Below are 27,823 nucleotides of genomic sequence, written 5' to 3' on the forward strand. Positions count from 1 at the left end.
TAAGCTGGGGCCCTGGAGCAGAGGGGCTGCCAGCAGCAGGGTGAGCGGTAAGGGGAGCTGTGCAGCAATCTATACCACACTCCAAGCCCCCTGGCCTTGGCAGCTTCAAAAAAGACACAGGGCTTTAAACATAGCGCCAGCCCAAGAGACCCATTCCCAGGCCTGCAGCAAAGGCTGCACAGTCCCGCTGCAGCACAGACATGCAGTTACACACCCAGCTACGCAGGCACCACTCCCTGCTGTACAAAGACACATACCCAGCCTCACACCCACAGCAGAATACATAAACACCACTACACACAGCCACAACCATGATACAAAGCTTTTACATATGGACACACACAGCCGTACACAGAAGAACATACATAGAGCTGTGCATGTGGACATAGAGCTGTGCATGTGGACACGGACACGCAGCTGCACTTCCAGCTGTTCACATGCACGCACAGCTGTACAAGGACACAAGTCACACACAGACGGCTGCACATGGGCCAAGCCTCCATAGCCATGCTCCCAGCCTGCCAACCTCACCCCAGTAATACAACCACATACATCTGCACATGAAGCACAGCAACACACACACATAGCTACACACTTTCACACAAATACAGTCACCCCAGTCACATTCACATCCTGATATCCACTTGGCTACACCTACACACAGGACCACCACCAGCAGACCACAGGCGTGTGTGCATGCATGAACACACGCACGTACACAGGCGCTGGCAGGCACAATAGGAATGTCTTCATTTGCTACACATGAGCACAAGCACACGCAAACCAGACACACAAATGCACCCCTTGGAAGCAAATGAAGGGTGTGTGCTCCCACTCCTTAGCCCTGGAGGCGACCCCATGCTCCGCTCTCAGCCTGTGCCCAGCTCTACCCACCCCCCAGCATCCTGAGGGAAACTCAGGGGCTGCTGCCATGAAGGGGTGGCTGTCAATTGGGGCCACAGAGCAGGGAGTGGAGGGCCTCCAATACCCCCCTTTCTCCCACACCCAGGATTCCGGGCACATTGCTCCTCCTCCTCCTCTGGCTGGGAGTGCATAGCCTATCTGCACAGAGCCCCCCAAGGCAGCACACGCAAACAAATGCACAGCTCAAATCCAGGTGAAAGAAAATCACTTGCTTTATTCAGGGTCCTGGAAGCTCCAATGTGAATCTGAAAAAGATGTAACAGGCCAGCAGCCCTGCGGGCTGAGTGCAGAAACAGTCCCTGGCACTTTTGGCCCTGGGAGCTGAGCGGGCAGTGAGGAGAAGGCTTAGCTCGAGGCCTGGGGTGATGAATTCAGGCTCCCCTGAGACCCCTGGCCCCAGCCTGGGCCCTGGATGTGGAGAAGGAAGAGGGCTGGAGAGTCTGCTTAGTTCTTAGCAACTGCACCACTGGAGGGTGCTGGCCCTGCGTTACTCCTCGTCCTTCTCAGGAGTACTGGGCTCCCGGGGCCACTTGGCAGCCCCTAGAGGCTCAGCCTCAGGGCTCAGCCTTAACTCGCCCAGGGGCCCCTCGCCCTCCAGGTCCAGCTCCTCAAAGGATGAACCGCTGGCGCCCGACTCGCTGTAGCTGTGCTCACTGCGGGTATCACCGTCGTCCCAGCCACGGCTGCTCACCCCGGGGGACAGGGTGGCAGCTGAAGTTTCCCGGCTGCCAGGACCCACCTCCAGGCTTACAGAACTTGTGTCGCTCATTGTGTCAGCTCCTGGGTCAGGAAGAGGGAGCACATGTTAGCTAGGACCCCCATCCCACTCCGGGGAGGGGACAGCAGCTTTACTACTAGCCCAGCGGCTCAGCAGGCACAGCACACTCATCAATAATACAGACGCTCCAGCTCAGGAGGCCCATTCCAGCTGCCCTCTGCCCTCTGCCCTGGCTGGGTCTGCACTGACAGGGCAGAGGGAGAAGGTGGGGAGGGAGGGGAGAAGGGCAGCCTGCTGTACTCCCCTCTCCCTGCACTCCCACAAAGCCTGCTGCCCCTCCCCAGCAAGTCAATTAAGGGTCACTCAGCCCTGAGGTGAGGAGCTCAGGGTAGAACAAAGAGACCCAAGTAATGTCTGTCCCCTCCTCCACGCCCCCCTTCAGGCTTAGAGAGAGGTTTGTCCCAGCCAAGAGGATGGGAGGATGGACCAGAAAGCCTACTCGCGTGCCCCCTACCCCGTTGCAAAGGTCCCCAAGGAGCAGCCATAGCCAGGAAGTCAGCTGGCTCTTGCCTCTGGCCCACTGAGCCCTGACGTGAGGGGGAGGCTGGGGCGAGAGTGGGATGGAAAATCCTGAGAAATGAGCAACCAGCTAGCTGCACAGGACGCCGCTGCACAGAGGCATTTTAAGGGCTTTCTTCCTCTACACTTGGGTCACCCAAGAAGAGCCTTTACCCACTCCACCCCCAGCCACTGGTGGGTTCCTGAGCCACAGGCAGCAGAAGGGGACCAAGGAGCACCCTGTTGGTGACTGGAAAGCCCTGAGACAGCGTTGAATTGAGCTGAAGATTCCGATCCCTCCCAGTCTACTCACTCCACCTGCAACGTGCCATCCACACAAGCAGCTCCTTCATATGCCCTGCTCAGATGCCCACCCCTCAATTCATCTCCCCAGATCAGAGGCATGGACAGCAGAGGCAGCAAGGATGGGCAAAGAGCTTGGCCCACTGTGTGCAGGCATCCAGACGGAGAGGCTGGTATGCTTCCAATACTGAGTGAGGAGGGGGCAGCTGCTGAATATCACAGAAGGTGAGGGGTGGGTCAGCATCCCCAGATCTGTGTCCGTGGTGATAGAACCCCAAGTAAGGCATAGCTGGGGACTGCCTGGCATTTGGAATTGGCCTGGAACTTTCAGCGAACCTCAGCTGGGATCTAGGGTGGGAGCTGGGGGTTTGGGACCAGCTCTCCCAACTCCCTGGCCTCAAGAAGATGCCCTCTGGGCCCTCCTGGCAGAGCTAAGCCTTGGAAATGCCAGGCTGCTGACTGGGGCCCTCTTCAAGCCCCAGTTAAAGCTCTCAGGGTGGAGGCATTCAAGAGGGTCCAGGCCGTACTCTGAGTTGTAGACAATGCCCTCTGACCCTCATTTGCTCCTTAATGATGATCAGTGCCTAAGGGGCTGCCAGCCTGAAAGGAGCAAAGAAGGGTGATAGTCTCTGGTCCTATTAAAGTGTCATGTCCTACCTGCCTGCCCACTCAGTGGCTTTCTTAGGACCTGGGTATGCAAACCTGCCTGTTGCTAACCAGCCGCTTCCTCCCTCCAGCTCCTAGGCTAGGAGCGATCAGAAGAAGGAGCCAGGGCTACCCCTTCAGGCCTGGCTGAAGGACCCAGCATGCTGACATGAGGACCGCCACCAGGGACATGTGGACAGTTCTCGTAAGGGAGTGTAAGACAGGGAAGTGGCATCCCTCCAGCTGGACCAAGGTCTGCGCAGGAAGAAACTCCAGAGACAAGGGTCTGTGTCCCAGGGCAGAAAAGGCCAGGCAAGGGCAGGGCAGTATGTAAATTCCCAGGGCTACTGGGGCAGGGAATGAAACTTCCACCTTCACACCAGTCCCTGCCTCCTCCACTGCCCACAGCCAGTGCAAGATCAAATATTCATCGCCTCTCTGGAGCTAAATAATACATCAATGTAATAACAGGCACAAGGCACTTAATCACCCCCTTTCACCTCTCAGCCCAAGCTGGGGCGCCAGCAGGGAAGCAGGCAGGGACAGGCCAAGCCTGGGGCAACTGGGAGCCTACCACACACTGCTTCACAAGTGGCATGCACCTGGCAGGCAGACACCCAGAGCCCGCCCCGGGTTTCAGGGCAGACCCTGTCAGAGGTGGGCAGACCCCTCAACCCCCACACCAGGGAGTGGGCGGGCAGGCTGGTGGGGAGGACAGGCCAAGGAGCTGGGGGCGTGGGAGCCAAGGCTACAGCCAGCTGTAGTGGGTGCCAAGCAGTCCTTCAACACCCCTGGCAGGCAGTGTTTGGGAGGGAAGCCGGGTGGGTGGGCCGAGGGGGGCACAGGCAGCAGGAGGAGGTCGAAGGAAGGTCAAGGCACTTCCCCTTCCTGCACTGTGAGCCGCCTGGGAACTGCCTGCTGACCTTGTGCCACACCAGTGTGCCCACAGTAGGGGCACCAAAGAGTATCTGCCAGGCATGACCAGGCGGGTGGGAGCAGTGCCCCACGGAGGTAATTAAGTGACAGATGAAGTTAACTGTGTTGGACATGGCCCCTAGGGAGTAGAAATTTGCAACCCAGTTCTCCCTCCCCACCCCTCCACCAACACATGCCTTTCTAGGATGACCTTGGCTATTATAAATTGGATGGACAGAGGGTGTCTCCTAAGGAGGTGAACGGGAACAGCTCTCCTCCCAGCCCTACCACTGCCACAGATCATGGAGCTCCAGAGTCACCAGCACAGACTCCCTGGGACCACCTGGGTTGTTAAGATCCCCCTGACTCTGGAGATATATCCAAGATCACAAGAGGGGGTGTGGGCTAAAAGCAGCCACGTGACCTGCAGGCCGAGACCTGGGGTATGATGGCTGGGTCTGGAGCAAGGGGCTGGGCACTGATCTGATGGCTCCCCCCTGCATGCTCTCTAGTTGCTCTTTGACAGGGAGAAAGCGGCAGACTCTGGGCAGGGCCCCGTACTGGGTGGGGACAAGGAAACACCTTGTTCCCTTCCTTACCTTTTAGATCCAGTGCCAATCTTATTTCCTGATGAGCCCCACCCAAGTGACGCCTTTCCTGAGCAGCCTCAGCCCCCTCCCATGAGCATCCAGCTGTCTGTGAGCTGTGTTTCCAAGGGTACTCCTGTTGCATCTGAAGGGAATCCGGACAGGGTCTTTGTATCTGTGTTGCCAGGGGTAACGTATATGAATCCACATCTATGTGATCCACATGTCCAGGAACAGGCAACTCTGCATGTGGGTCCAGCGATCGGTGGGGCTTCTTGTTCCACCTCTGCCAAGCACAGCCTGGACGCCCACAGTGCCAACCCGCCAGGGAGGAACCTCCTCCACCACACCCCTGCAAGGCCCCAGAGAGGGGCTCCAGGCAAAGCCCCACCCTCACTCCCTTCATCTCTGTACCTGTGCCGTCCAGGTGGGCATCATCGGCCTCTGCAGGGACCCGACTCTTCCGCTCTGTCTCCTTCACTTCAGGCACGTAGAAGTCTCCCTGTCGTGCCAGTGGACACATAAAATAGATCTGGTCTTGCTGATAGATCTCCAGCCGAGGGTGGGCGCACAGCTTTCGCTCCTTGGTGGAGAGTGGTAAAAGGTGGAATAAGCACTACAAGGTCTCTGATCCTCTTGTCCCTGAGAGGGCCTAGGAACTGTCTATTGCTTATTCCCTCCTAGGGGGCTGGCTCTGCCTCCTGCTCCATCTCCCCGGGGTTTCCAAACCCTGCTTAGGGTGGCACACACTGAGCACCCTAAGAACGGGGTGCCAGACTCCAGAGGGCAGTGGTCTGAGGACCCAGGAGTACCTGGGACAACACCCTAAGGGTGCTAAAAGAATTCAGGATCCTGGCACTGCCAATCCTATGTGTATGTCTGAGAACAAAGGGCTGTTTCAGAAAGCACTCTCTTAAGAATCATAAAGCTTAGCATCCTGGGCCACCCCAGGACAGGGACCCCATAAACTATGGTCCCGGGTACCTTAGCCAAGCGACGGTTTGACCTGTCAGACTTCCCATGATAGGATCCCCTGGCCTTGACCTCGCTCTCTACCCTGGACAATGTTGATGGATACAGAGATATATTAGAAGGAGCCAGTGTCTATGACCCTTGGGGCCTCTAGCCCTTGGTCTTGCAGACATGACTCCAGCAGACCTGCACAGGGACGCCAGGCCAGGCCAATGAAATCCCTTTTCTACTACTATTCACCTACTAGCTCAGGTCTAGCCGAACCTCGGAGACTCTCCCATGTGGTTTCCCTCCTCTTCTCTCACCTGGTAGTAGAGTTTTAGCTAATGGGGAAGAAGCAGACCCCAGGCCTAGGGAGCAGGCAGAACAAGTAGGTCTAACAATGGACATTTCCCCAGCTCCCCAGTGGATTTAAGTATCAGCTCATAGGGCTCGAAGTTCTGAGACAGTCCGTCCAATCCTTACTTTGGACACATGAACCCAAAGCTCCCTACCCCCGGTGTCTGGAAGGGGACACAGAAAAAGGGCAGGGTAGCCCAGAGGCCGCAGGAACGGTCAGAACAGGGGTCAAGTGCATCCTGCTCTTGAGCCAGCCCCCTTTTCCTGCGATGCAGGCCAATTACCCACTAAGATGACTGCGAGGCCCCTTGCCCTGTCACCGCTCACCCGCCAGCCTTCACAACACGGCTATTTATAACACCGCCCGGCTCTCACCATGAGCTCTGAAATGAGCCTTCCACTTAGCAGTAATGAGAGACTTATCGCTTGGTGGGGAGAAGCCACTCCAGGACTCCACTTGTCCGCCTGCCTGGCCAACCTTAAGATTGAGGAACCCCCTCCAATTAAAGCCAAGTGAAGAGGGGTAAAAATGAGCTCCTTGGAAGGCAAGGGGAAGGAGGAAAGAGCCTGAAAAACTTATCCAGCTGGGGGCCCGTTGCATCTGCCACGGGCAGGTAGATGGCCCAGCTCAAGTCTGGCCACAGCTCAGCTTCTACCTCCACTCCAGGTGAGATGTTGCAAACTAAGCCTGTGTGCTCCGATGCAATGACACCTCCAAGGGCAGTGAGGGAACATCATTATTTCTAATATGAGTCCCATCGTTTTTGCCAACATGGGTACTCTTTGGGCCATCTCTAAAGACCACAGCCCCCAGCTCCTCCCATCTCTGAACGCACTGGTAGCTACCTCTGCTCCTCTACCTCCCCACTCACCCACCCCACCCCTGGTCCTCAGGAGGAGGATGAAAAGAATAGTATCAGGAAGCAGGAACTAGCAGGCTCTGGGACCCTTCTAATGCCAGCACTAGAGGTGGGCCTTTGACAAGACTGAGCCCCCATTCAGTGAATGGGACGTCACTAAGGCCAGGTTCAGGGGGGGCTGAAGAAGGTTCAGGTCCTTCTCTGGCAGCTAGAGGGAAGAAAAGGGCCCCTGAAGCCAATCCCACATGGACTTCACCAGCATCCCCATACTCTGGGCATTCAAAGGGTCCAAAGGGGAGCTGCTGGTGGCCACCAGCGACCTAATGGTCCATCTTGGAAGGACTGTAGACAGCTGACTTTTGGGGATACTCCCAGGAGCCACAGTCTGTGCCCATCCAGAGATTACAGGGATAAAACCCCAACCCTCATCAACACTCAAGTCACCTGCGTAGCTTCCCTCCTGGAAGTAAGAGAGATAGGCAGTGACAGGGATAAGATGGAGTAATGTGCTCTTTCCACCCTCCCTCCAGGCTGGGCCTTAGGGTGGGCAGCACTAGGCAGCCACTCTATGCCACCTGCTCTGCCAGCCCCCTCATTGGCAGGCGGGAGGCAGCTCTGCGGCTGCTCTGCGCATCTGCCTCCTCCGGAGAGCCCAGCTCTGAAGTTGCCTGGCTGTGGACAGCCCCGTTGCCATGGAAACTGCATCCTCCATCCTTGCCATCGCCTTCATCTCAAAGCCATCGGGGAGAACAGAGGAACAGGGGAGACAGAGGAGGGAGAGAAAACTGCGGCCTGGCTACATGGCCCTTCCTTCCCTGCCCAGTCCTCCCTCCCCACAGCATCCCACACAGGGCGAGCCAGCTGCCCAAGCCTGCCCCTGGGCCCCTGGAGGGGCAGCCTCATGCCCAAGCCCATGCCCATGACCAAGCCCCGCTCATGCCCAAGTCCTACCCCCAGCACCTGGGGGCCCCTGGCCCATCCTCCTGGAGGGAGGCAAGAAGCTAATTAAAATCTCATGATGGCTCAGCCCCAAATCATTGTAACACATGCCGGGGCCTGTCAAAATTCAGACTGAAGGAAAGGAGAAGGGGCAAGAAACAATGGCGCAAACTTCCTACCCAGGCCCACAAGAAGGGAAGGGGAGCTTAGAGTGGCCCCTGCAGCCTCTCCTTGAAGACACCTGTCCATACTCTGCTCACTGGAGGCTGGGGACGGAAGATGAGGGGCAGGACATGTCATCTGCCCTGTAACTAAGTGATAAGGCAGAGAGGCCACACCCTTTCCATCTCCACCAGGAGCAGCCTCCAAGAGAGGAGAGGGCAGCCATAGACTAGCTCTCAGGTCCTCGCTACAAAGCAAGAGCTATGGCCCAGCAGCATGTCACTGAGTTGGTAAACATTGGAAAATCATTGGAGGAAGACAGGCCAGCTGCCTCTCCTTCATCTAGCCCCAGGGAGCTCTTGGAAAGCAAATTTCCTAGGGCCAAGGACACCAGGTCAATGCCATACTGGACTGGCACTGATAGGGATCAGGTCTGGAGTATTCCCAGCCCGGGCCACACTCCCTCCCACGACCCAGAGAGCCAGAGGCCTAAGCGAGCATCACTGGGAGAGACACCCATCCTGGGCACTTAAGCCACTAGCCATTTGACAAGACCACAACCCAGAGCAGCTCAATACCACACACAAACTCAAGAAGACTATAAGGCCATTCTCTTCCAAGGGGGGGAGATGCAGATATCCACAATCCTCCCCACCTAACAGGAAGAAGTCAATAATCATGCTGCCAATAATCATGCGGTCAGAAACTGGACTCAGGAGTTCTAGTCTCTCACACACCTCCAAGGCTTCTCTCCCACCTGAGTCTTCTACGTGCAGAAACAAGGGAGACTTGGGACATCATCCATAATGCTGGGATTTCCAGGAGATTTCAGGCTCCAGCATTTCTTCCCACCACCCCCACACCAGCACTGGCTCACCCTTGCTGGGGGACAAGGGAAGAAGCAGCACACAAGGCTGCCATGGTGGCACCGCCTCAGCTACCTGAGAACACACGACTCTCCCTCCTCACTTCAGACTGAGTTCACGTCCGGGGCCGGGGTGGGGGGTGGGGGGTCGGTAAGCATTTGGCACATGCAGCTCTGGTCTCCGGCAAAGGGGCTAGACTGATATGCTGCACCAATGTTTCATAGCAGGACAGGACCCACAGTGCCTCCCTGAGAATTCTTAGGGGAGGTGGGAGAGGGGACTGAGAGAGAGTACCTGGACCACCTTCATTTGATCTTTTGCTCTGGGGCCATCAACTGTACCCTTGATTCAGTTAGGGGAGGGGAAGAGGTTGGGGGACAGAGGCAATCAGCTTCAGGTAGACACTTGAGAGTGGATCCCATTCCCAGGCTGCTGTCCAGAAGTTGGGTTTTCGCAGAGCTAGGTGGCCTTAAATTGCCAAAAGAATAACACCATGGGTACAGGCCAAGGACTGGGTAATAGCATCTCCTATATGAGCTCTAGGCCCAGAAAGGGATAAGGTCTGCTCAGTCTGACTCCACCCCACCACAGCCCCTTACCTCCTATCTAACTGGAGTGAGAGGCACTGGCCCTCTCTGTGTTCACCCTGGGTTGCCCAGTCCTACCCAGCCATCTACGCCAGGCTGGGCAGCTGGGCAATCACACAGTCAGCAAACAGCTGTTGCATCCCACCCGAGGTGGTGGCATCTCCTCACTGGGTGAAGTGAGGCATGCTCATTTTTAATTACACAGACACCAACATGCACCCGCCTGCACACAGCAGTCCCTGTGAGTGGGGGCTCAGACCCTGGAGGCTCCTTAGGCAGCTGGTCTGCATCGCATGTGAAAGTGATGGGGGAGGCGCAGTAGGGGCTGCAACTGGAATGTGGCATATTGTTATCATTCTGCCCAGGAACTTCCGTCAACTTCCTTCTCTTTGGCTCCCCTCTCACTCCCACTGGACATCCCAACAGGCTCTGGCCTAGAATCTAAACCTGTCTGTGAGGTGGGAGGTAACAGCAGGCGATAGTTCTGGAGGCCTTGCAATGCCAGCAGAGAGAACCTGGAAAAGGGCTAGTGAGTCCTCACCCCACTCACAGCAGGAGGTTCCAAGCTCTGAAAATGACAAAGGAGATAAGGAGTGAAATGGGGCTACCAGGGAGGGGAGAGAGGGGGTTGCGAGTGGCAGCAGAGCTCCAGGAAGGAATCTAGAGCCTTGGCCTGGCTACTGACAAACCAGTGGCTTCCCTTTGGGTGTCATTCTCCTCAACAGTAATATAGAGATTGGAACAGATGATCTCAAAAGAAGGAAGGAGCTGGAAAATACAAATAAAATCGTATACTCAAAAAAATCGAAAAAGAATCAATGGAGAATCTACCACAGATATGAAGATCACAAATTAACAAAAGCACAGTCCATTTCTCTGCGCACATCAGCCATTTATAAAATAGAATGGAAGCAGGAGATGAAGGCCCTCTTAGGGTGAGGTCTAGCCCTGGGCTGGTGCGGGAGTCCCCTGGGATGACAGTGCAGGGACTGGCAGGGGCCCAAGCCTGGGCAGGAGCCTGGGGAAGACTGCAGAGAAAGGAAGGTGTGAGAGTGGGGTGGGGAGGCGGGGCTGCAGCGCCTGGCACCACAGCCTGCTGTGCTTGCCACCGCCGCCGTTGCCTGAAGACTTTCATTTTCACCTCAGAGCCGGCAGCTTGCCACGCAATTTACACCTCTGCTCATATTCCTGCACATCCAGGTCCCAGTTTCCTGGGCGGCCCATGTGGGGTGGAGGTGGCTAAGCAGCGTAAGATAAGGGTGGGCTGTGGCACTGAGGGGGAGTGATTCCCTCCAGGCAGGCACAGGGGTCGTCACAGGCGCTTAAGCACCACAGTGCCCGGGTTGCCTGGGAAGCCCATGATGCTGTAGGTCATGCCCAGCATCAGACCCTGCTCAGACCTGTTTTGGCCTTCCTGGGTCCTTGTGGAACAAGACCAGAGGCTGGGAAGTATGGGGGTAAGTCCCCATGGGGCATTCAGGAGCTCAGTCCTGGGATCCCACCAATCTCCCTTCCAAAAGAAGGGAAGCCGTGCTCTCCCAAATGACGCTGCTAACACGGCAGGAGGCTCCATAGTCCATCCATCTCCAAGATCCAGCCACTTTGCAGCATCTGTGCAGTCAAAGACCTTGAACCCCTTCCGGCTCACAGACTGACAAAAATGTTGCTGATTGATTATCCAGCAGCAGGAAGGCGGCTCAGTGCAGATGGAGCCATAACGCCAAGCACCTGGGAGTCAGATGAATCAGGAGGTGCCAGAGAGGAAGGACAGGTGGGAGAGCGAGGATGGAGAGGAGGAAAGCAGAGATGGTAGGGGAGGAGGAGGCCCCAAAATTTCTCATCTCTGACTGGCACCGCTGACCTCCACTTGCCCCTCAAGGCAGGGAAGCCCATCCCATCTGGAGTTTGAGGTTTCCTAGCTGCATAGGCAGCTACCCTCTCCTTATCTGAAGGCTCTGCGAAAGGGTAAAGTGGTTTTGCTCCGTAATCCAAGTAGCCTCCTTGGAATCTCTCCTTCTTCATTCCCCAAATCTCAAGCTTTCTGTAGAGCAACAGAATTCTTCCTTGGTTCGTCCCATCTGCCTAGGGAAGAGGGCTCCCTATAAACTGGTGACAGTCCAACCCCACAGCACCAACCAGACAAGCCTCAGCCCCCTGGGTCCTGCCGGGCTGCCAAGCTACCATATCCAAGCTGGTATTTCGAGAGTGGTGGCTCCCACGCCCGCCCCAGCAAAGGCTGGCTTTGTGCTTTCAGTCCTGGGGTAGGAGAGTGGGGAGAGGTGAAGCCAGAGAGGCTGAGGAGGCATTTCTAAGGTCTAGGCCCGCAGAGGAGGAGGCCTGGCCCCCTCAACACCCAGGGGTAGCTCCCAAAGGGGAGTCAGGGAAGCCAAAGTCTGGCATGGAAGGAAGGGTCTACTCTTGTCTTAGGGCTGTTTAGGGAGTGAAGAGTCACTGCTACTGACTACCCTCATTTAGAGCTCAGTTGTGGCCTCCAGCAGTTCCTCCCTACCTCCCCAAGCTCAAGTCCTGCTCCAAAGCCTAGTGTGGATGCTGTTCCTCATCTGTTCAGACACCATCAGCGGCTCTCTGAAGCCTCCAAAACCCAATCTCATCTCTTGGATCCAAATTCTCACTCCTTCCCTGCACGCCAGCCAGTGTCAATGCTTCTGCCTGACTTACCTTCCCTGCTTGGAGAACATTACACCACTTTTCAAGGCTGAGCCCAAATGTCACCACCCCACACAAATTGCTTTGCCCTCCCCAATGAACCCTTCCTTAGGCATGGCTAAGGAGGCTTGGGGACCCTCAGGCTGAGGGAAGCGGGGGAAAGAAGGGAAGCACTCCGGGGGGTTGTCACTCAGCCCAGGTCTAGTGCTGCTGAGAGTGCCCTTCTCCCTGAACTGGGACAGGCCAATTAGCAGGTGGCAACCCTGGCAGGAGAGCTGGCCCTGAAGCCCCAGTCAAGGAAGCCTGGGAATGGAGCCACCTGAACCTCACTGAGGGTGAGGACCTGAGACCCAGTAAGGCACCTGCAGCAGCTGCTTCCTCTGCCCAGAGCAGCTGCCAAGGCCTCCCCTAATGAGTGCCTGCTGGGCAAATGGGCAGCCGGGCTTTTCCTGCCCTTTGCTGCTAGCTCCCTAAGCAGTCTACCAGACCAGCCACACCAATTCTGCCTACCAAAGCTAAAGATCAAAGGGTCAAGTGGGGGTTGGATCATAGTGCTGCCATCCCAGGTCCATTCTGGGCACCATTCCAAGTGTATTTCAAGTTCATGAGACGTCCTAAGCCTCTTGGGGCCAGCCCTATTTATGGTCCAAGCAGAGTACCAAAAGGCATGTAGCCATCAGAATGATCTCCAACCAAGGGGACCCAGTCTGGACTAGGGCACTGCTTCATCCTTTGACCTTGGGTCACCTCCCCTCTCCAGGCCTCAGTATCCCCATTTGAAAAATGATGGGGACGCTGGCTATGATTGCCTTCTAGATGGTTCCCACATGCCCCAGACAATAAAGAAGTAAGTAAGTAAATAACTGCCAAGGAAATTACTGAACTGAGGTGCCAGGAGGGCCTGCTTTATTGAAAATACTGCTCATTGGGGCCTACCTGGTGGTGTAGGGGTTAAGTTTCAGTGCTATCATGCTATCACCACTGCAGCCTGAGTTCAATCCCCAGCCAGGGAGTTAACCCACATTCAGCGCAGCAGACCTCTCCTGTCTCACCCACTGCTCCCCCTAGCAGTGTATTTCAGTAAATCTGCCTGCTCTGCTCCCCACTCTGTCTCTGGTAAATCCTCTCACCCCCTGCACTTCTGGCTTGTACTCCAGTTCTTCTATGCATAAATAAATAAATAAATAAATAATAAATCTTTAGAAAAGAAAATACAGCTCATAAAACTCCATATTAGCTCAAAGCAGAGGTGATAGGCATGGAGGGAGAGATGTTCCCCAATTTCGCATCCTATTGGAGTTTCCTCACCTGGCTTCCCAATGTCTGCCCCCTGCTGATGTTCTGGCCCCAGCATGGACTCAAATCACCCCTACCCCTGACTCTCTCAAGGTCATCCAGGCAGGTTAAGGTGAAACAAATACAGGCGATTCCAAGGCAGTAGACAGGAGCCCACTGCACCCTGCAGTAGCCCCTGATCCTTTGTTCCCAGCTAGCTACTCCATGGCACTGCCATTCTATCACCCACCACTGGAGAGTTCAGTCAGAACCACCCCAGGGACACTCCCAGGGCTCCCTCCAGGTCCAGCTTCCACTTAGTAATACTCCCCCTAAAACAACTGCCTCTTCTGGAAGCTCCTACCACTGCCTACAAAAGGGATGAGTCCTGTGCACAGCCAGCAATACTTACACCGCAGCTGTTATAGTATCCTTAGGATCCAGAACACTCAGTTGGCCAACAGTAGAAGGGGCATGCCCAGCTGTGTACTACCTCTCAGAGGACAGAGGTTTCAAACCAGTTAAATCTCAAATGTCCTCCTCCAACCAAAAACTCACAAGGTCATCTAGCATGTGAGACCCGGGAGCAGAGCTACTGCAGTTCAAGTAGATAAGGGTGCAGCCTTCCAGATAAAGTATGTTGACACAGATCCCAGGCTCCAGCCCCAGAGCAATCTGGAATCCCTGCTCACTTTAAAGCCCTGACAGGACAACCTCACCAACCTAGCTGGCTCAGAACTCTATCAAGGTTCCCTCCCACTAGCTCACTACATTCACCCTGCACCCCACCCCCCAGCTTTTCTCCAATCCTATGAAGAAAAGGCCAATGTCTGATCTCTAGGACCGTTCTGAACTTCCCAGCCAATCAGCCCCCTTGCAGACAATGCCCTCTGTCTCCTTAAACTTGGGCAAGAGTATAATATTTCAAAAGGACACTTTCTGGAGAACAAAGACTTTGGGGAAGGAGGTTTATGGAGATTATGGATCCTGTTGGGATCCACCGGCTTGGGGAGGGGGGGTGCCTAGCAGGCCAATCACTCTAAGTGACCTCCCCTGCCAGTTGCTATAGAAAGACATGGATCTCACACACATGGATCCCAGGCCTTCCAATCAGTCCTGATCTATTCCGTGTGTCCCAAGCTTTCTCCACTTATTAAGACTGCCAAGTTTCCACCCAGTGGTGAATTCTGGGGTATTCTTATTGCTCTGGCTAACATCTGAGCCCTATCTTCCCTGGGGCTTTGCAATTTTAAGGCAGCTCAGATCCCTTCTACAGCTGCCAAAAGACACCATCCCCCCCAGCTCCCCTCCTCTTTCCTGGGACTCAGGGTGTGGTCTCCTTCTGTCCTGGACTCTGGGAGAGCAGCCTGACAAAACTGCTTCCATGTAGACTGATAAATCACATGATGCTCAGAGATGCCTCACACACATGCTGTCCTAGAGTACTCAACCTGGTCCCCCAGGGGGTTTACATGCAGAAAGACAGAGTTCCAGGCACTACTACTCAGTTTGCTAGGCAGCCAGGCTGAGGAAGGCTGATCAGAGCGCTGGGGCTGACACACAAACCACAACACTGGGATCCAGCCAGCCTTCCAGAATTCCCACCAAAGACTAACAAATGCTTCCCTCCAGACTCGTCCCAGTGGCCCCAGAACCCTTAATGTCCCCTGAGACCAACTCTGCCCCAGGCTTAGGCACAAGTATAAACTGCCAAGACAGCAGCTGCTCTCCACCTCCCTTATCCATAGCTCTCTGAGACCATCAGCCCCTGCTCCTTGCCCCAGCCTCTGGGGAAGACGGTGAGCTTGTCAAGCCCTCCTCCCCCTTCCTCCTGGCAGCAGGAATTCTGGCCTCCCTCATCCCCTCCTGGAACAGAAAGCAACAGTTGCTGTCATTCCATTTGAAACACCTCCACAGCAAACCTAGCCTCAGACACCCACCCCCCTCCCACTGCACGCACACACACAGGCACACACTTAAAGGTGGTCAGCTGTTAGGGTTGGGAGAGTCAGAAGAGCCCAGCATTAGCGGTTTCCTTTCTTTGGTTCCAGGGCAGCAAGGAAGAGGTGTCAGAGGGAGCCTCATATTCCCTTTACTCTGTCTCCTAGAATGAGAGAGGCACAGGGCCACTTTCCTGTCCACTGCAGAGTCTGAGACTAACAGAGTCTTTTCCTATTCTTTCACCTGATTTTCTTCCCCGGGGTGCAAGGTCAGGCTAGAGAGGGGCAGAGGTGATCCCTTTGCCCTAGAAACCAGCACTGTGGACCACGCCTCCACTACGGGCAGCTGGGCACCTCTCTCCCCAAGATGTGGCTAAGCCCCTACCAGCATGCCTCACAGACATCCCTGGAGAAGCCCCTTACTATTCCAGATGCCCCTGGTTTCTTCATCCCAGGCAGGAGAGACGATGGTACTCCCACTGCTCCAGCCCCCACCCCAGGAGAATCAAGCCCAGAGCACAGCTGACAGGCTCCCACGGGAGGAGGAGGAAGGAGGAAGGGCTTTCATCAAAGAGGTGACGTCAAAACCAGGCAACTTGTGAAGCTGTCAGGGGCCGGGAAATTTGGACAAAGGTGTCTAAAAATAAATCCCTGAAGCCAGGAAAAGGCTTTGGTGGCTGAGTTGCTCGCCACCACACCACATGCCACACGATCTGTTCTGAGGTCTGGAACCCAGAAAGTCTCCTTCCAGGTGGTGCTCCTCAGGATGGGCCCTTGAGATTGGCACAGACAAGGTGGCACAGACTGCCCCCTCCTTGGGTGACAAGAGAGAAGCCCCCTCAGGAAGCATGCTGAGCAAGGGCACTGGTGTCATCTTCCTGTCCTCACCATCAGCAGCCAACCCCCCTTCCTTCAGTCTCACCCTGGCCCCAGTCTCCAGCCTAACCTCACTCCCAGGCAAGCAAGCATCCTCCGAGCACCCTCTGGCTGCCACCCTCCAGCTCACCAAGAAAATCCCTGCTCTCCCCTCCCAACATTCAACACACAAAACACCAGTTCTACCTCCAAAATCTCCACCACTGTGTGAATCTCTACAGCCCCTGCCTAGCCCAGGCCACAGCCATCCACAGGAGGATTCACGACAGCCTGCTAATTAAGCATTACATCAGACCATTATCCACAATCCATTCCACCCTGCCCAGGGATGGAAGAGCCTGTCTTGTACAGGAGAAGCTCAGATCTTTTACTTTCCTGGCTGGAACACCACAGTGACTTCCCACTGCCTTTAGATCAAACCCATGTTTTTACCCTGCTCTGTCTAGAACCTTCTTTCCCCCTCTCCAAGGGCTCTTTGAGGATTGTGCCTAAGAGGTTAGCTCCTCCAAGAGGGTGTCTTTGACCACTCTATCCAAGTTGGTCTCCTGCCTTTTCTCACCCTGTTCTAACACATACCCCATTTTTGTGTTAACATTTATTATCTATGACCTCACTCTGTGACCTGACTCTAAGTGCCTATTTCACAAATGAACACGTAACATGATGGCTAGTACAGTTCCTGGCACACATTCAATAAATACAAGTTGAAGAGATGAATAAACGATTCCAAGTTCAAACTGGGTCATTTACCTAGCACTTGAGTTTACAAAATATTTTCTACAGGGAGAAACGTACAACAGGGCAGTTTTAAAAAACCTCTGTGGACACAGCGACCGCTGTGAGATCTCCCGGTAGCTGTCTCTCTCCTTCCAGGCAGGCCAGTCTGCCAATGTTGCCAACAACCAGGTTGAGAACTGCCCCAGTACTGGGCTCAGGAAGTATGTGCATACGTCCATATGGAGGTAGGGCGAAAGACAACACATCGACACTTGGGGTCTGCTCAGACCCTGGGAACCTCTGGGCCCTCTTTCAGCAGGCCTCTAGCAGGATGAGGACAGGGTGGACCTTCTGTCCACGTGAGTCTGGAATGGGGGCTAAGCACTAAGGGTGTCTCTGGTCCAACCCAGAGTTCATCTAACCAGATCAGATTTCTGAAAGAGCTTCCCTGCTTCTGGGAGATGCTCCGGTACCCACAAGGTCTCAGGTATCTGGAAGAGATGCCAGTAGCCTCTGCCCATCCTCCTAGCTCCACTGGCAACAGCTCCAGTAGGCTGCAAGGTATTGGCCTCCCAAAACCATCCGCTTTCTCCCAGACTCCCTGGCTCTCACCCAAAAGACTGGTTGCCTCCCCTTCCCCCAACACACACACCAGGCCTGTGTCTCACCTTGATGTAGGCATCCAGGGCAGGATGGACACGGCGGGTAGCCAACCAGATGGACAGGGTGGTGGTGTAGGGGAAAGTGGCTGACACCACATGGCTGGGTGCCGGAAAGGAGAACACCTTGAAGCCAAACTTCTGGTAGAGTTGGATGAGCTCAGGGGAGGGTGATTCCTCACCTTCGCTCAGAATGCTGCCCACTGCACAACGGCACTTCTCAGGGGGCACCTGGGGAGGCAAGAGAATGGTGTCAGAATTGGGCAAAAGAAGGAGGCCCACAAACCTCTTCATTCCTGGATTGTGTGCCATTTCAGGCCTGGAAAAAGCACCAGTTCTAACAGGCCACACAGTCCGCACACCAGGATAGAGATTTAGATTTTCCTGTTAGAATCCGTCTATGGCCGAGGTCAGCAGTATCCGCTGGAGGACTCATCCATCCTTCCTTTACTCCTCCAATAAACATGTCATATCCCACCTTGACTGTGGAAGGCCTGTAGGAAGCACTGGTTAGGAAGTGGGATAGTGTCGAACTTGGTCGCTGATGAAACTGTGAGGGACCCTCTTCCCCAGTCCTCTGGCAAGGCCCCACCATCAATGAGGCCTCCAGACCTCCTCTTCAACCTATGCCCCACCCCACGCTTTGCTCTACTTCCCAAGCCCCTTCCTGGCTAAACTGGAAGCTGCTGGCCCCCTCCATGTCTTTCTGGACTCCAAGAACCTACACTTCACTACACTCTACTTCCTTCCCTAACTGCTCTGCCTCCCCAGGTACCCACAAACCCCAGCCAGGTAGGGTTCCCATACAAGTCTCCAATGCTTCCTCAGTCTGACCCCAGGCCTATAAAGGCCAGCAATCACTTCTCCTCCCAGCATCAGAGGGACCCAGTTCATCTCACCTCCTGCCGTCTAAGTCTCTAACCACCCTCAGGGGTGTCTGCTCCAAGACACTCACCACAGACCTTGTGCTGTCAATCCTGGGTTTTCCTTGATCTGAAGGCCTCTTTCTTCCTCTATCCCTAAACTTAAAATTCCCTCTATCTCCTCTTGCTCCTCTCCCTAGCCCACCTTCCCAGCACCATGAAGTCATTTTACTTGTTCTTGACTCTGCCCTCCCATTCTGGCCCTTTCCAAAAACCCTGTCAACAATCCCCTAGGGGATCCTCCTCAGTTCTGCCTCTACCACCCTGGCCAACCAGTCCTGTCTTGAGCTTCTCATTTTGTCTGGACTTGGGCAATGACTCCAGGCTCTCACCTCTGTGCAGTATCTATGGGTCACCCCCAGTTCTCTGAAACTCTGGTCCCTTGCTGTCACCTAGACATCTAGTCTAACTCAGGGCTTTAGTGGCAGGAAACATGATGCAGTAGTCAGGACCACAACTTCTAAAAAAAGGCAGTCCTGGATATGAATTCTGAGTCTTGTGATTCTGGACAAGTCCCTCAGTTTCTTGGAGTCCTAGTCCTTGATAGCTACTTGTGGAATTGTCCTGTTCAATGAGCTACTTCATATGTGGACTTAGCTTGGTCCAGCATTGGGAGTGTTCCATAGTTGTTGGTTATTAGTAGCTGGACACAAACCAAACAACAGATCCTTGGCCTAGAATGCCCATTTACCCAAACCTCTGCATATGCAACTCCTCTCTACCCATCCTCCAGGTTCAAATACCCCCTTGGACGACTTTCAGGGTGGCTTGGTGGTATAGCCATGCACACATACACACACACAAACATTCTGCATTAAACTCTTGCCCACGCCAAATCTACCACACCAAAATTACCATATCAAACCAGTCACATCTCTGGGCCTAAAGGTCCTCCCACCCTGCAGTACCACATCTAATCTCTAGATGGTGCAACTGCCCCATTCACCCCCAAGATTTGTGGAAGGACAGAAGGGTGAAGGACCTGGTAGGCCTCCTGCTGACAGACCAAGGGACTGTGCCTGCCATAAAGCCCATCTTCATGTCCTGGCCTAGCAACCTAATGCTACAAAAAGACACAAAACATAGGTCAGGTAGAAATGGACAGAAGGTAGCCTGATCTCTCCTCTCCAACCCCTGACCTGTCTGGATTTGCACCTGGGGTTTTTTTCTGGGATTATTTCAGTAGCCCTCATGGGAAGACGTTAATCTTCCTCAGTTGCTAAAAAGTACTAGAACACCTGTGATCATCCTGTTTCGAACTCTTAGCGGCTCCCAATTCATCTCTAGGATGAAACTCTTGAGCCTAGCATGCAAGGCTATCATAGGCTGGCCCATGCAATGCCGCACAGATTTGTCCACACTCACCTGCAGCACACTTTTCTGCATCCCCAAGCTTCAGCAGGGGCCAGAGTCCAGGTGGGCAGGCGCCCACGGAATATCTGAGCGGCAAAGGGAGGGACAAATCCAGGCTCTGGCCCAGTCGGCCTTGCCAGCCTCCTCTCCTTCCACACCCCCGCACACGCCCACACGGAACTATTTGCAGCTCCCCAAACATGCCACGTCCTCCCATGTTTCCTGGCTTTGCGTAAGCTACTTCCTCTGTCTGGAATGTCCTCCTTCACCCTACTCCACAGTCCCTTCTGCCTGGGAAACTCCTGCCCATGCTTCAAGACTCGGTGCAACCCTCCTCCTCAGTCCTCTGTTGCACTGCTAAGCAGTCCTTAATCTCAGCCCTTAATGCCCACCCCAAGGAGGAGGTCTTACGCTGTACTGTAACTGATGGCCTCTCCATCCCTCTCCATCTCTCCCCACCACTCCCAGCCTCTAGGCCATGCACACAGGACACTCTTGACATATATTCAACAGTATCCACATGCAAACACAGCACACATGGGCCCTGCACCATGAGCAAACCTCCCCTCCCTCCACCTTGGAAAAAAGAGGAACTCCTCTGACAGGAGACAATTCCACAGGCGCGGACACTCCCTGCCCCCACCTCTGCCCTGACCAGTGGTTAAAGGGCAGCCGAAGAGGTTATCCAGCAAGCCAACCACTTGCTAAGCCCCATAGTAAGCTGGAGACAGGAGGTAGCTAAAACAGGTACCAGCAAGGAGGAGAAGGGAGAGGTCCTAGGAGTAGCAAGGCGGTTCTAGGAGCAGGGGAAGTCTCCCAGGAGAACCCAGGCCCACCTCTAGGGGTATGGTCCACTGAGGTTAATGATCCAGAAGGAGTCATAATGGCTAGAAATCTACCTTGGTTCAAAATAAGGTGTTCATTTGGGCCTAACCCTAAGTCAGCCCAGACCTCCCAGTTCCATTGGCCTGATTTCCTTCCCACATTAGTAAGTCCTCTAGGTACCTATGCCCAGAACAGGAGCTGGACCACAACTAGAACCAGCAAGGAACCACACTATGGAGACAGCACAGTGGCCAGACCTACCACTACTTTGGGTAAAGGCAGGCCCATCCAGAATCTGCCTCAAAGTCTAAGAACTAGAAAAGAGATACTAGAGCAGTCCCGTCAAGCTAAGAGGCATCCTGAGAAGGGGGTGGTCTGCTTGGAATCTAAAGCTTCCAGGTATGAGCTGAACCCACTGCTCCTTCTGGAGAGGCCTTGCAGTAGCCCCATAACCCTGCCCTCTGAGGTCAAAAGTAAAGAGAGCCACATTTGGGTCCCTGTCTGACCAAGACCTCACTGAATCTGAAACTGGACAAGGTAGATATCTTCCAGTATCCCAGAAGGGAAAATGGTGTCATGCAGCCCACACTGAAGTAAGACCTTGGGTTCAGTAGACACTGCCAGCAGGCCTTCAACCTGTATAACCCAACAGGGACAGTTGCACTGTCTGGCAATTCTAAGACCACAGGGCTTCCCTGACTTCTATGCTAGCCTACCCGCTCAGAGCTACCCATGGTAAGGAAAAGCAAGGGCGGTGCCCTTCACCCACATTGGTGGCTTCCCCCAGGGGAACAGAGGAGTTATACCTGCCTATTACTGGAAGCTGAACGCTGGGCTCTTTTACCATCTTGGGTGCTGCAGGTCCACACACCAAGCCCCACATGTCCACCCTCTCTGAGCAGCTGATGGCCAAAGGCTAGTCAGGACGTGGTCAACGCACCAGCTGGGTCACAGGACAGGATCCATACTTCAGGCTGGGGATGGGGCTGTGTGGGAAAGGGAGTCAGCAGGATGTCAACCTCCAAAGCGGAGGGGCTTCAGGGGCTTTCTGAGCTCCCACCTGGAAGTCTTTCAGGAGTCTTCCTCTTTTCACTCCCAAGTATAATCCTGACAATAGCTGGCATCTGACAAGGATCTCACCACTTGTCTCAGTTGCGACCTACCATGTATCAGTTCATTAAATCCAGAGAGCACTATACAACAGGTCCCACTACCAACCTTGTTTCTGAGGTCCAGAGAGCAAAGTTACCTAAGAAAGGTCACACAGCAAAGCATTGTTGGAGTCAGGATTCAAACCCAGGCAGACCAGTTTCAGAGCTGCACCACACAACCCACATCTACTCGGGAGCCTGAGAAATACGCCCTGGCTAGGAATGGGCTGCACAATGGCTTCTCCTTTGGCTGTGTCTCCTTATACAGACCAGGTAACCTGCAGAAAGCTGAGACAAGAGACAGGTGGGCCGGCAGGGCTCCTTCAAGTACAAAGTCCCAATAGCACAGGCCCTCAGAGGCAAGGGCGGATGCCAAGGGTGATAAGCACCTATTAGAGGCCAGGTATTGGGTTTTAATCCTCATTATTTAATCCCCCCAAAAACAAAACCCCAAGGTAAGGATTCTCGAGACTTGTGACTCACTCAAGAGTCACAGGCTGGTAAGCAGAGGATCCTTGACTCAAACCCAGAGATTCCAATGCTCTCTTCTCCCACACCTCAATTTTCCTCGCAGCCCTGCTGGGCAGAGAGGCTCACCTTTGTAGGACTGCCCTACAGTTAATCTGCTGCAGAGCAAAAGCATGGAGTCCATCTGACAGGAAATCATCACAGAGTCACTAGTGTAGAGGATGGCCTGGGTCCTCAGGAAATACCCCAGCCCACATTTCCATTACCCTCACTGGCTCACCCCTTCCAGGCTCCATGTAACTTCCATGCTTCCAGGGAGGGCAGGAGACTCATCCCCACATACACACTGAAGGGGAAGGAGAAGGGGAAGTGTGGCACAGGCACAGGTGAGAGTCAGACCTCTCACCAGCCTTCACCCATGCAGACTTGGTGACCCTGGGTCAGTTCTCAGTGGATTAGGGGGAAGAAAGTAATTCCACAGCTTCTAGTTTACTAAAGGTGGAACCCCAGTGCCACCAGTTTCCCCAACCTCTCCATGCCTGAGGCAAGCACCCTCTCCTAAGCATCAGCGAGGTAAACTGAACCAGCTGCCATGCCCCATTTGACTCAGCCAGGCTCCCCACAAGGGCAGGCAGGAAGGATGCTCAAGCCCCAAACACAGCAGTAGAGGCAGAGGCAGCAGAGGGTGGGGCAGGATGTAGAGGGGACAAGCTGGCAGACAGGACAGACCCATAGGCACAGTGATAGCAGCCCAGTTATTAGAACCTGTTCATGGGCCCCAACTGGCCAGGACGAGATGCTCAGGGTCCTCCTAGCTCCTTTCCTCTCCCGAACACCCAAGTCTCCTTAAGGGACAAGGCCTAGGAGGGGAGGCTGAAGTCACTGTCCAACCCCCGTGCACATCTCAAAATCAAGGCTGAGCACAGAGCGGACCTGACCCTCCCCAGCTATACACACGCAGGGCAGTATTTGATCTAAATGCGTGCACGCATGGAGGATGAGGCCGCTAGCCCTGTGACTGACTCTGGCACTCACCTCCCTCCCAAAGTACTTGGAAGAGGAAATGGCCCACAGTCCATGAAAGCCCAGGAGGGGCAGTATGACCCACTGTCTGGGTCGGTGCAGCTCCTACTTGGTGCTCCTTCCTTCCTCCCCCACACCCACCAAGGTCTTCAGAGATACAGAATGGAATCCTTCCTTCTGCCCTTCAGGAACCATTCATCCAGGCTCTGCTGCCTTCTCCTATGAGGAACTCCAGGATATAAACTGACATACGTGTATATCCAGGATATATGTGCTCCACATCTGATATGAAGGGGTCCATGGGTCCCCACAATCTTGCCGTGGTAGTCCCCTTTCCTGTGTCACTTCCTGCATCACAGTCAGGCAGATGAGGCCTCATCAGGAACCAGCCTTGCCCCTGCCCAGCTGAGGCCCAGAAGAAGCATTACGAAGTAGCTGTCAGTCCGCATCTCATAGGGTGGGCAACATCCACAGCCAGGTGGCACCTCCAACCTGGTCCTTCACTGTACCCCACACACAGCCTGCAGCAGTCTTACTCCTATCCCAAACTTATGAAGAAGCAGGTTCCAGCTCCCACACTGTGAGCTACGGAGGGGACAGTGGGAATGGGACATTCAATAGCTCAGCCGATATCGTATTCTTTCCCTGCGACCCAAAAGATGCAGGACCTCATGCTGGACATTGCTGGGGAGCCAGCCTAGGAAGCAGAAAGCTGGGATTCCTAGCCTTCTCCAAGACAGGAGGAGGCCTTTCTCCAGGCTCCCCTGACACCCCCATGCTTACAGTTCCTTAAGGCTCCCACCACCTTCCCTCCCCCTCCCTGTATCTCAGGCACATGAGTGAACTGTGTGAGATCAGTACCTCACCTCCTGCTATCTCATCTTTGGTCTCTTCCTCTTTCGTATGAGCGGTGTGAACCCAGAGGCCTTAGATACTTAGAAACCAGACAGTCTGTGGTGGTCATGAGCACCGGAAGCCTGGGTGCACCATACCGCATGATTCCCTGAACCATTTAAGAACTCTGCCAGGCAGAGAATACACTGCCTAGCTCCCAGAGCAGGTGGTAACTAAGCATCCCTGAGCCACCCCAGGTGCCAGGATATGACCTAGCTCTGAATGGGGACACAGGTGTCCTCTAGAATGACCCACGACTGGGAGGGACAGGATCAGAGGGGTTATCTTCCATGTTGGCCAGGCCAAGGGTCTAGGACTGGGTCACGAATGCTGGGTCTAACTCCCCAGCATACCTAATTGGCATGAGGTTTTTTCCCCCACCCTTTTCTGTTGCTGTTGTTAAATATTTGTTGAAGGCATTTGGTAAATGCCTCTCCTATGTCTCTTAACCCTCATCTGTCTACCTATGAAACAGGTAATTCTATCACCACTCTAAAGATGAGGAAATGGAGGTTCAGAGAGGTAATGTGATATGCCCACACCGCAGGACAGCGACAAGACAGAATCAGGAGCCAGGACTGCCAGCCTTGAGGTTGTACTCTCAGTCCATGGCCCCCCAGACCGGTACTCGAGTCAGCCTGGAAACCCAAGGCCCACACACAGTGTCTACCACGCCTCTGGGAGAGTGCCGTACCGGGGTTCTAGTTCACTTCTCCCTGACCCCGACATACCCTGCTGCCTTGACCCCTTCCCACACTAGAATTAGCACCTCCAACATGTGTTGCATCTAGAACAGGCAAACATGCTGATGAGGAAAAAGGCAGTTGCAAGTATTCTCCTCCCTCCCTGAGAGCTTGAAGAGGGCTCCACTGGACAGGGTACGGAAGGTGAGCAGGAACCAGAAGGAATAGGAGGGAAGGAATATACACAATAGACCCCCGCAGGAGTGGGGGTCGGACATCTGGCCTAGGAGTGTCCCAGAGTCCAGTGGCTGTCCCAGTCCACTTGGCTTCAGTACGCTTGACTCCCACTTACTGCTGTCTCCCGGTCATGTTACCTCAAAACTCCAGCCTCTACTCATGCCCCAACCAGGCCATGTCACCTCTCCCCTGAACCCAGCCCAATCCCCTCGACAGCATCCCTGCCTCATCTCCTTCCCTCTTCCATCTGCCATCCAGTTAGCTTCCTAAACTGCAGGTGGCCTTTCCTTCCAACCTGCTGTGCCTCCTACCACCTGGCCCAGCAAACCCTCTACCTCTTTCTCCACCCACCACATGCCCACTGGCACTTCCCAAGATCCCAGGTCTCCAGGCCTTTATGTTCTTGCATTTCATTTCCTTCCCAACAGAGTAAAATTATCATAGGAGAAAGCCCAGTTGAAACCCACCTCTTCTCTGAGCCTCCCCAACATTACTGAATCCTCAATACAAATGGGCATCGAGCATAGCGCCTTATTGGAAAATCATTTGTGTGAGGCTAAATTGCGAAGCACACAAAGCTTCCTGAGGAAACAGCCAGGTCTGTCCATCTCCAGAGCAAAGGTGTCAAGCAGAATCTGGACAAAGAGGGAGTCAAACGCCCTTGTTTCAACCGAGGACCCTGGTGAAGCCTGGTCAGCAGACAGTGAACAGGCTATAGTAGGCCTTATCTCTTGAGGTCTCCAGGCAATGACACCAGGGCTGGGGATTCCAAATGCCTGGGTTTCTAAGGTTCACAGCTGGAGGCTGAAGAACGCTTGGCAGAACTACCAGTCCATGCAGCTGTGGGCAGCACCACCCATGGTATGGCAGGAAGCTACATTGATAAGTTTTGACTCACTGCAGGCTCTAAGTATAGCCAGACGCCCACAGGGTGCCTGTGATGCTGGCTCAGTCTCTGACTCCTGCATTTCAGACACTCTGGGCAGCTTACCTGGCTCCACTTGCCACCACCCTCTCCCTTCCCCACCCTAGCCCCCAGCCCTCTCCCAACCAGGTAGCTGGATATCTAAAGAACAAAGTATCACTGGGCCAGGGTCTACCAGAATGGTTGGAAAGGTGTAACTGCAAGTCCCATATCCAGCCCTCAAGGACTTGCAGCCATAGCAGGAGAGTTGAAAGAGGGTAAGCACAGAAATGATAAAATATGAGACGGTCAAATCTGAGCAGTCTGGCCTTAGAGCACTGACCTTAAATGGGGATAGAAGAAAGAGTAACAAGAGAGAAAGCAGATGACCAAAGTTCCCGCAGCGGCTAGGGACTCACAGTGGTGCAGTCCTTTGTACTCAGAAGTCCATGGGCAGCCATGAACCAGGGGAACAGACCTGGACAAGTAAAAAGCCAGCATAGGGATGCCTAGAGCAGAAGGTCAGGCTAAATCTAAAAAGGAACTTCAAGCTCAGAGAGGAGGTGGTCTGGAGGGCCAGCTCACCATCCCTTCCTCAGAAACCAAATGTCCCTCCCCCAACAAGTCTTGCCCCATGGACATTCATGGGGCAGAACCCCAGCCAAGACACAGGAGGTTCCTTACCATTTGGGGGTTGTCATAGTAGATGGCGATGGAACGGAGCTTGGGGGAGACACTACAGCTCTCGGTGAAAAGTCTCCCAGTCTCGTTGTAGGATCCCATGTGGAACTTGTAGGCCACAGTGACATTGCGGAGGGGGGGTGAGCCAGCACTCACTGTCACCCCAGCCAGCAGCCCTGAGTACCCGGCAAAGGCCAGCAGTGTCAGCAGCAGCAGCAGAGTCAGGCCCCCTATCAGGCCCAGAAGCAGCAGGTCCGACATGGCTCTATACCCCGCACGCCGCACCCCGAGGCAGCTGCAAAGGAGAGAGAAGGGAGAGGAGGCTGGTAGCCTGCTCTGACCAATGTGTCCACCTACCTGCCAACCAGTTCTGGCCCAACCTTAGCTCTGCCTTAGGTGATCTGACCCAGGAGGGGGAGGGACTAGAAGTGTTTACACATTAGTGACCTAGAAGGGAGCTACAAAGGATGACTGAAGCCACAAGCCTCTTTATTTCTTAATCACAATAGTTGAGGCTCTCAGAGCAGCTCTGCCTGTCAGCTGGGAGCCTTGGTCACACCTGGGGAAACTGAGTCATAGAGGGGTACAGGAGTGAGTCATAGTCAGGGACATATTCCCAGCCCTGAGCGCCTCCCGAGATAGGCCAGTCGTCAGCCATCCTGCTTTTCTCTGTATTGCCTTCTCCTACTCAGAGCTGAGCACACTGCCAGCCCAGTCCCCCCAAACTTCATGAATTCCCTGAGAGGAAAGGCAAGTGCCAGGATGCAAACACTTGTGAACAAAGAAGGAAACAAAACCCCAGTGGGAAATGTGCCACAGGAAGAGGCTGTCATAGGAAACTATCCTTTGCTAATAAGTACATCTGGCCCTCAGAATCTTGCTATCCAACAAGCTCACCCATCCAGAACCAGAGAAGAAACCAGATCAAATCAGCCTGAGCAAGCAGAACAAAGTCCAGCAGGAGGCTCCCCAGACCTGAGCTCCATTCCACCTTTCCAAGTCATATATTAGAAACAGCAAAGAGGCAGAGGAAAAGGCTGCTAGACTGGAGACACACAGCAGGGAGAAGTAACAGTTAACTCCCATCTGGACAGCACACTTCATCCTGGGGGGGGGGGGTGCTGTGCTAGGGGAAGACAATCACTTCTCCTACCTTCTCTTCCTCCCTCCAA

General features: G+C 54.3%; 1 protein-coding gene across 2 annotated transcripts; it reads right to left on the reverse strand.

Moving 5' to 3' along the window:
* Window positions 1–1,118: 1,118 nt before the first annotated feature.
* TEX264 (testis expressed 264, ER-phagy receptor) lies at window positions 1,119–26,912 on the reverse strand (the record flags this gene model as incomplete). 2 transcript variants are annotated; one of them, XM_084248083.1, is made up of 4 exons in its annotated part: window positions 1,119–1,704; window positions 5,065–5,233; window positions 17,519–17,740; window positions 26,655–26,912. In XM_084248083.1, the coding sequence occupies 4 exons, from the start codon at window positions 26,910–26,912 to the stop codon at window positions 1,412–1,414; spliced, it is 942 nt and encodes a 313-aa protein (XP_084104209.1). In that variant the 3' UTR covers window positions 1,119–1,411. The 2 variants fall into 2 exon arrangements, with proteins under 2 accessions (XP_084104209.1, XP_084104210.1); XM_084248084.1 differs by lacking the exon at window positions 17,519–17,740.
* Between the last annotated feature and the right edge of the window lie 911 nt (window positions 26,913–27,823).

Source organism: Talpa europaea, assembly GCF_964194135.1.
Source record: "Talpa europaea genome assembly, chromosome: 11".
In the NCBI taxonomy this organism is placed as follows: Eukaryota; Metazoa; Chordata; class Mammalia; order Eulipotyphla; family Talpidae; genus Talpa; species Talpa europaea.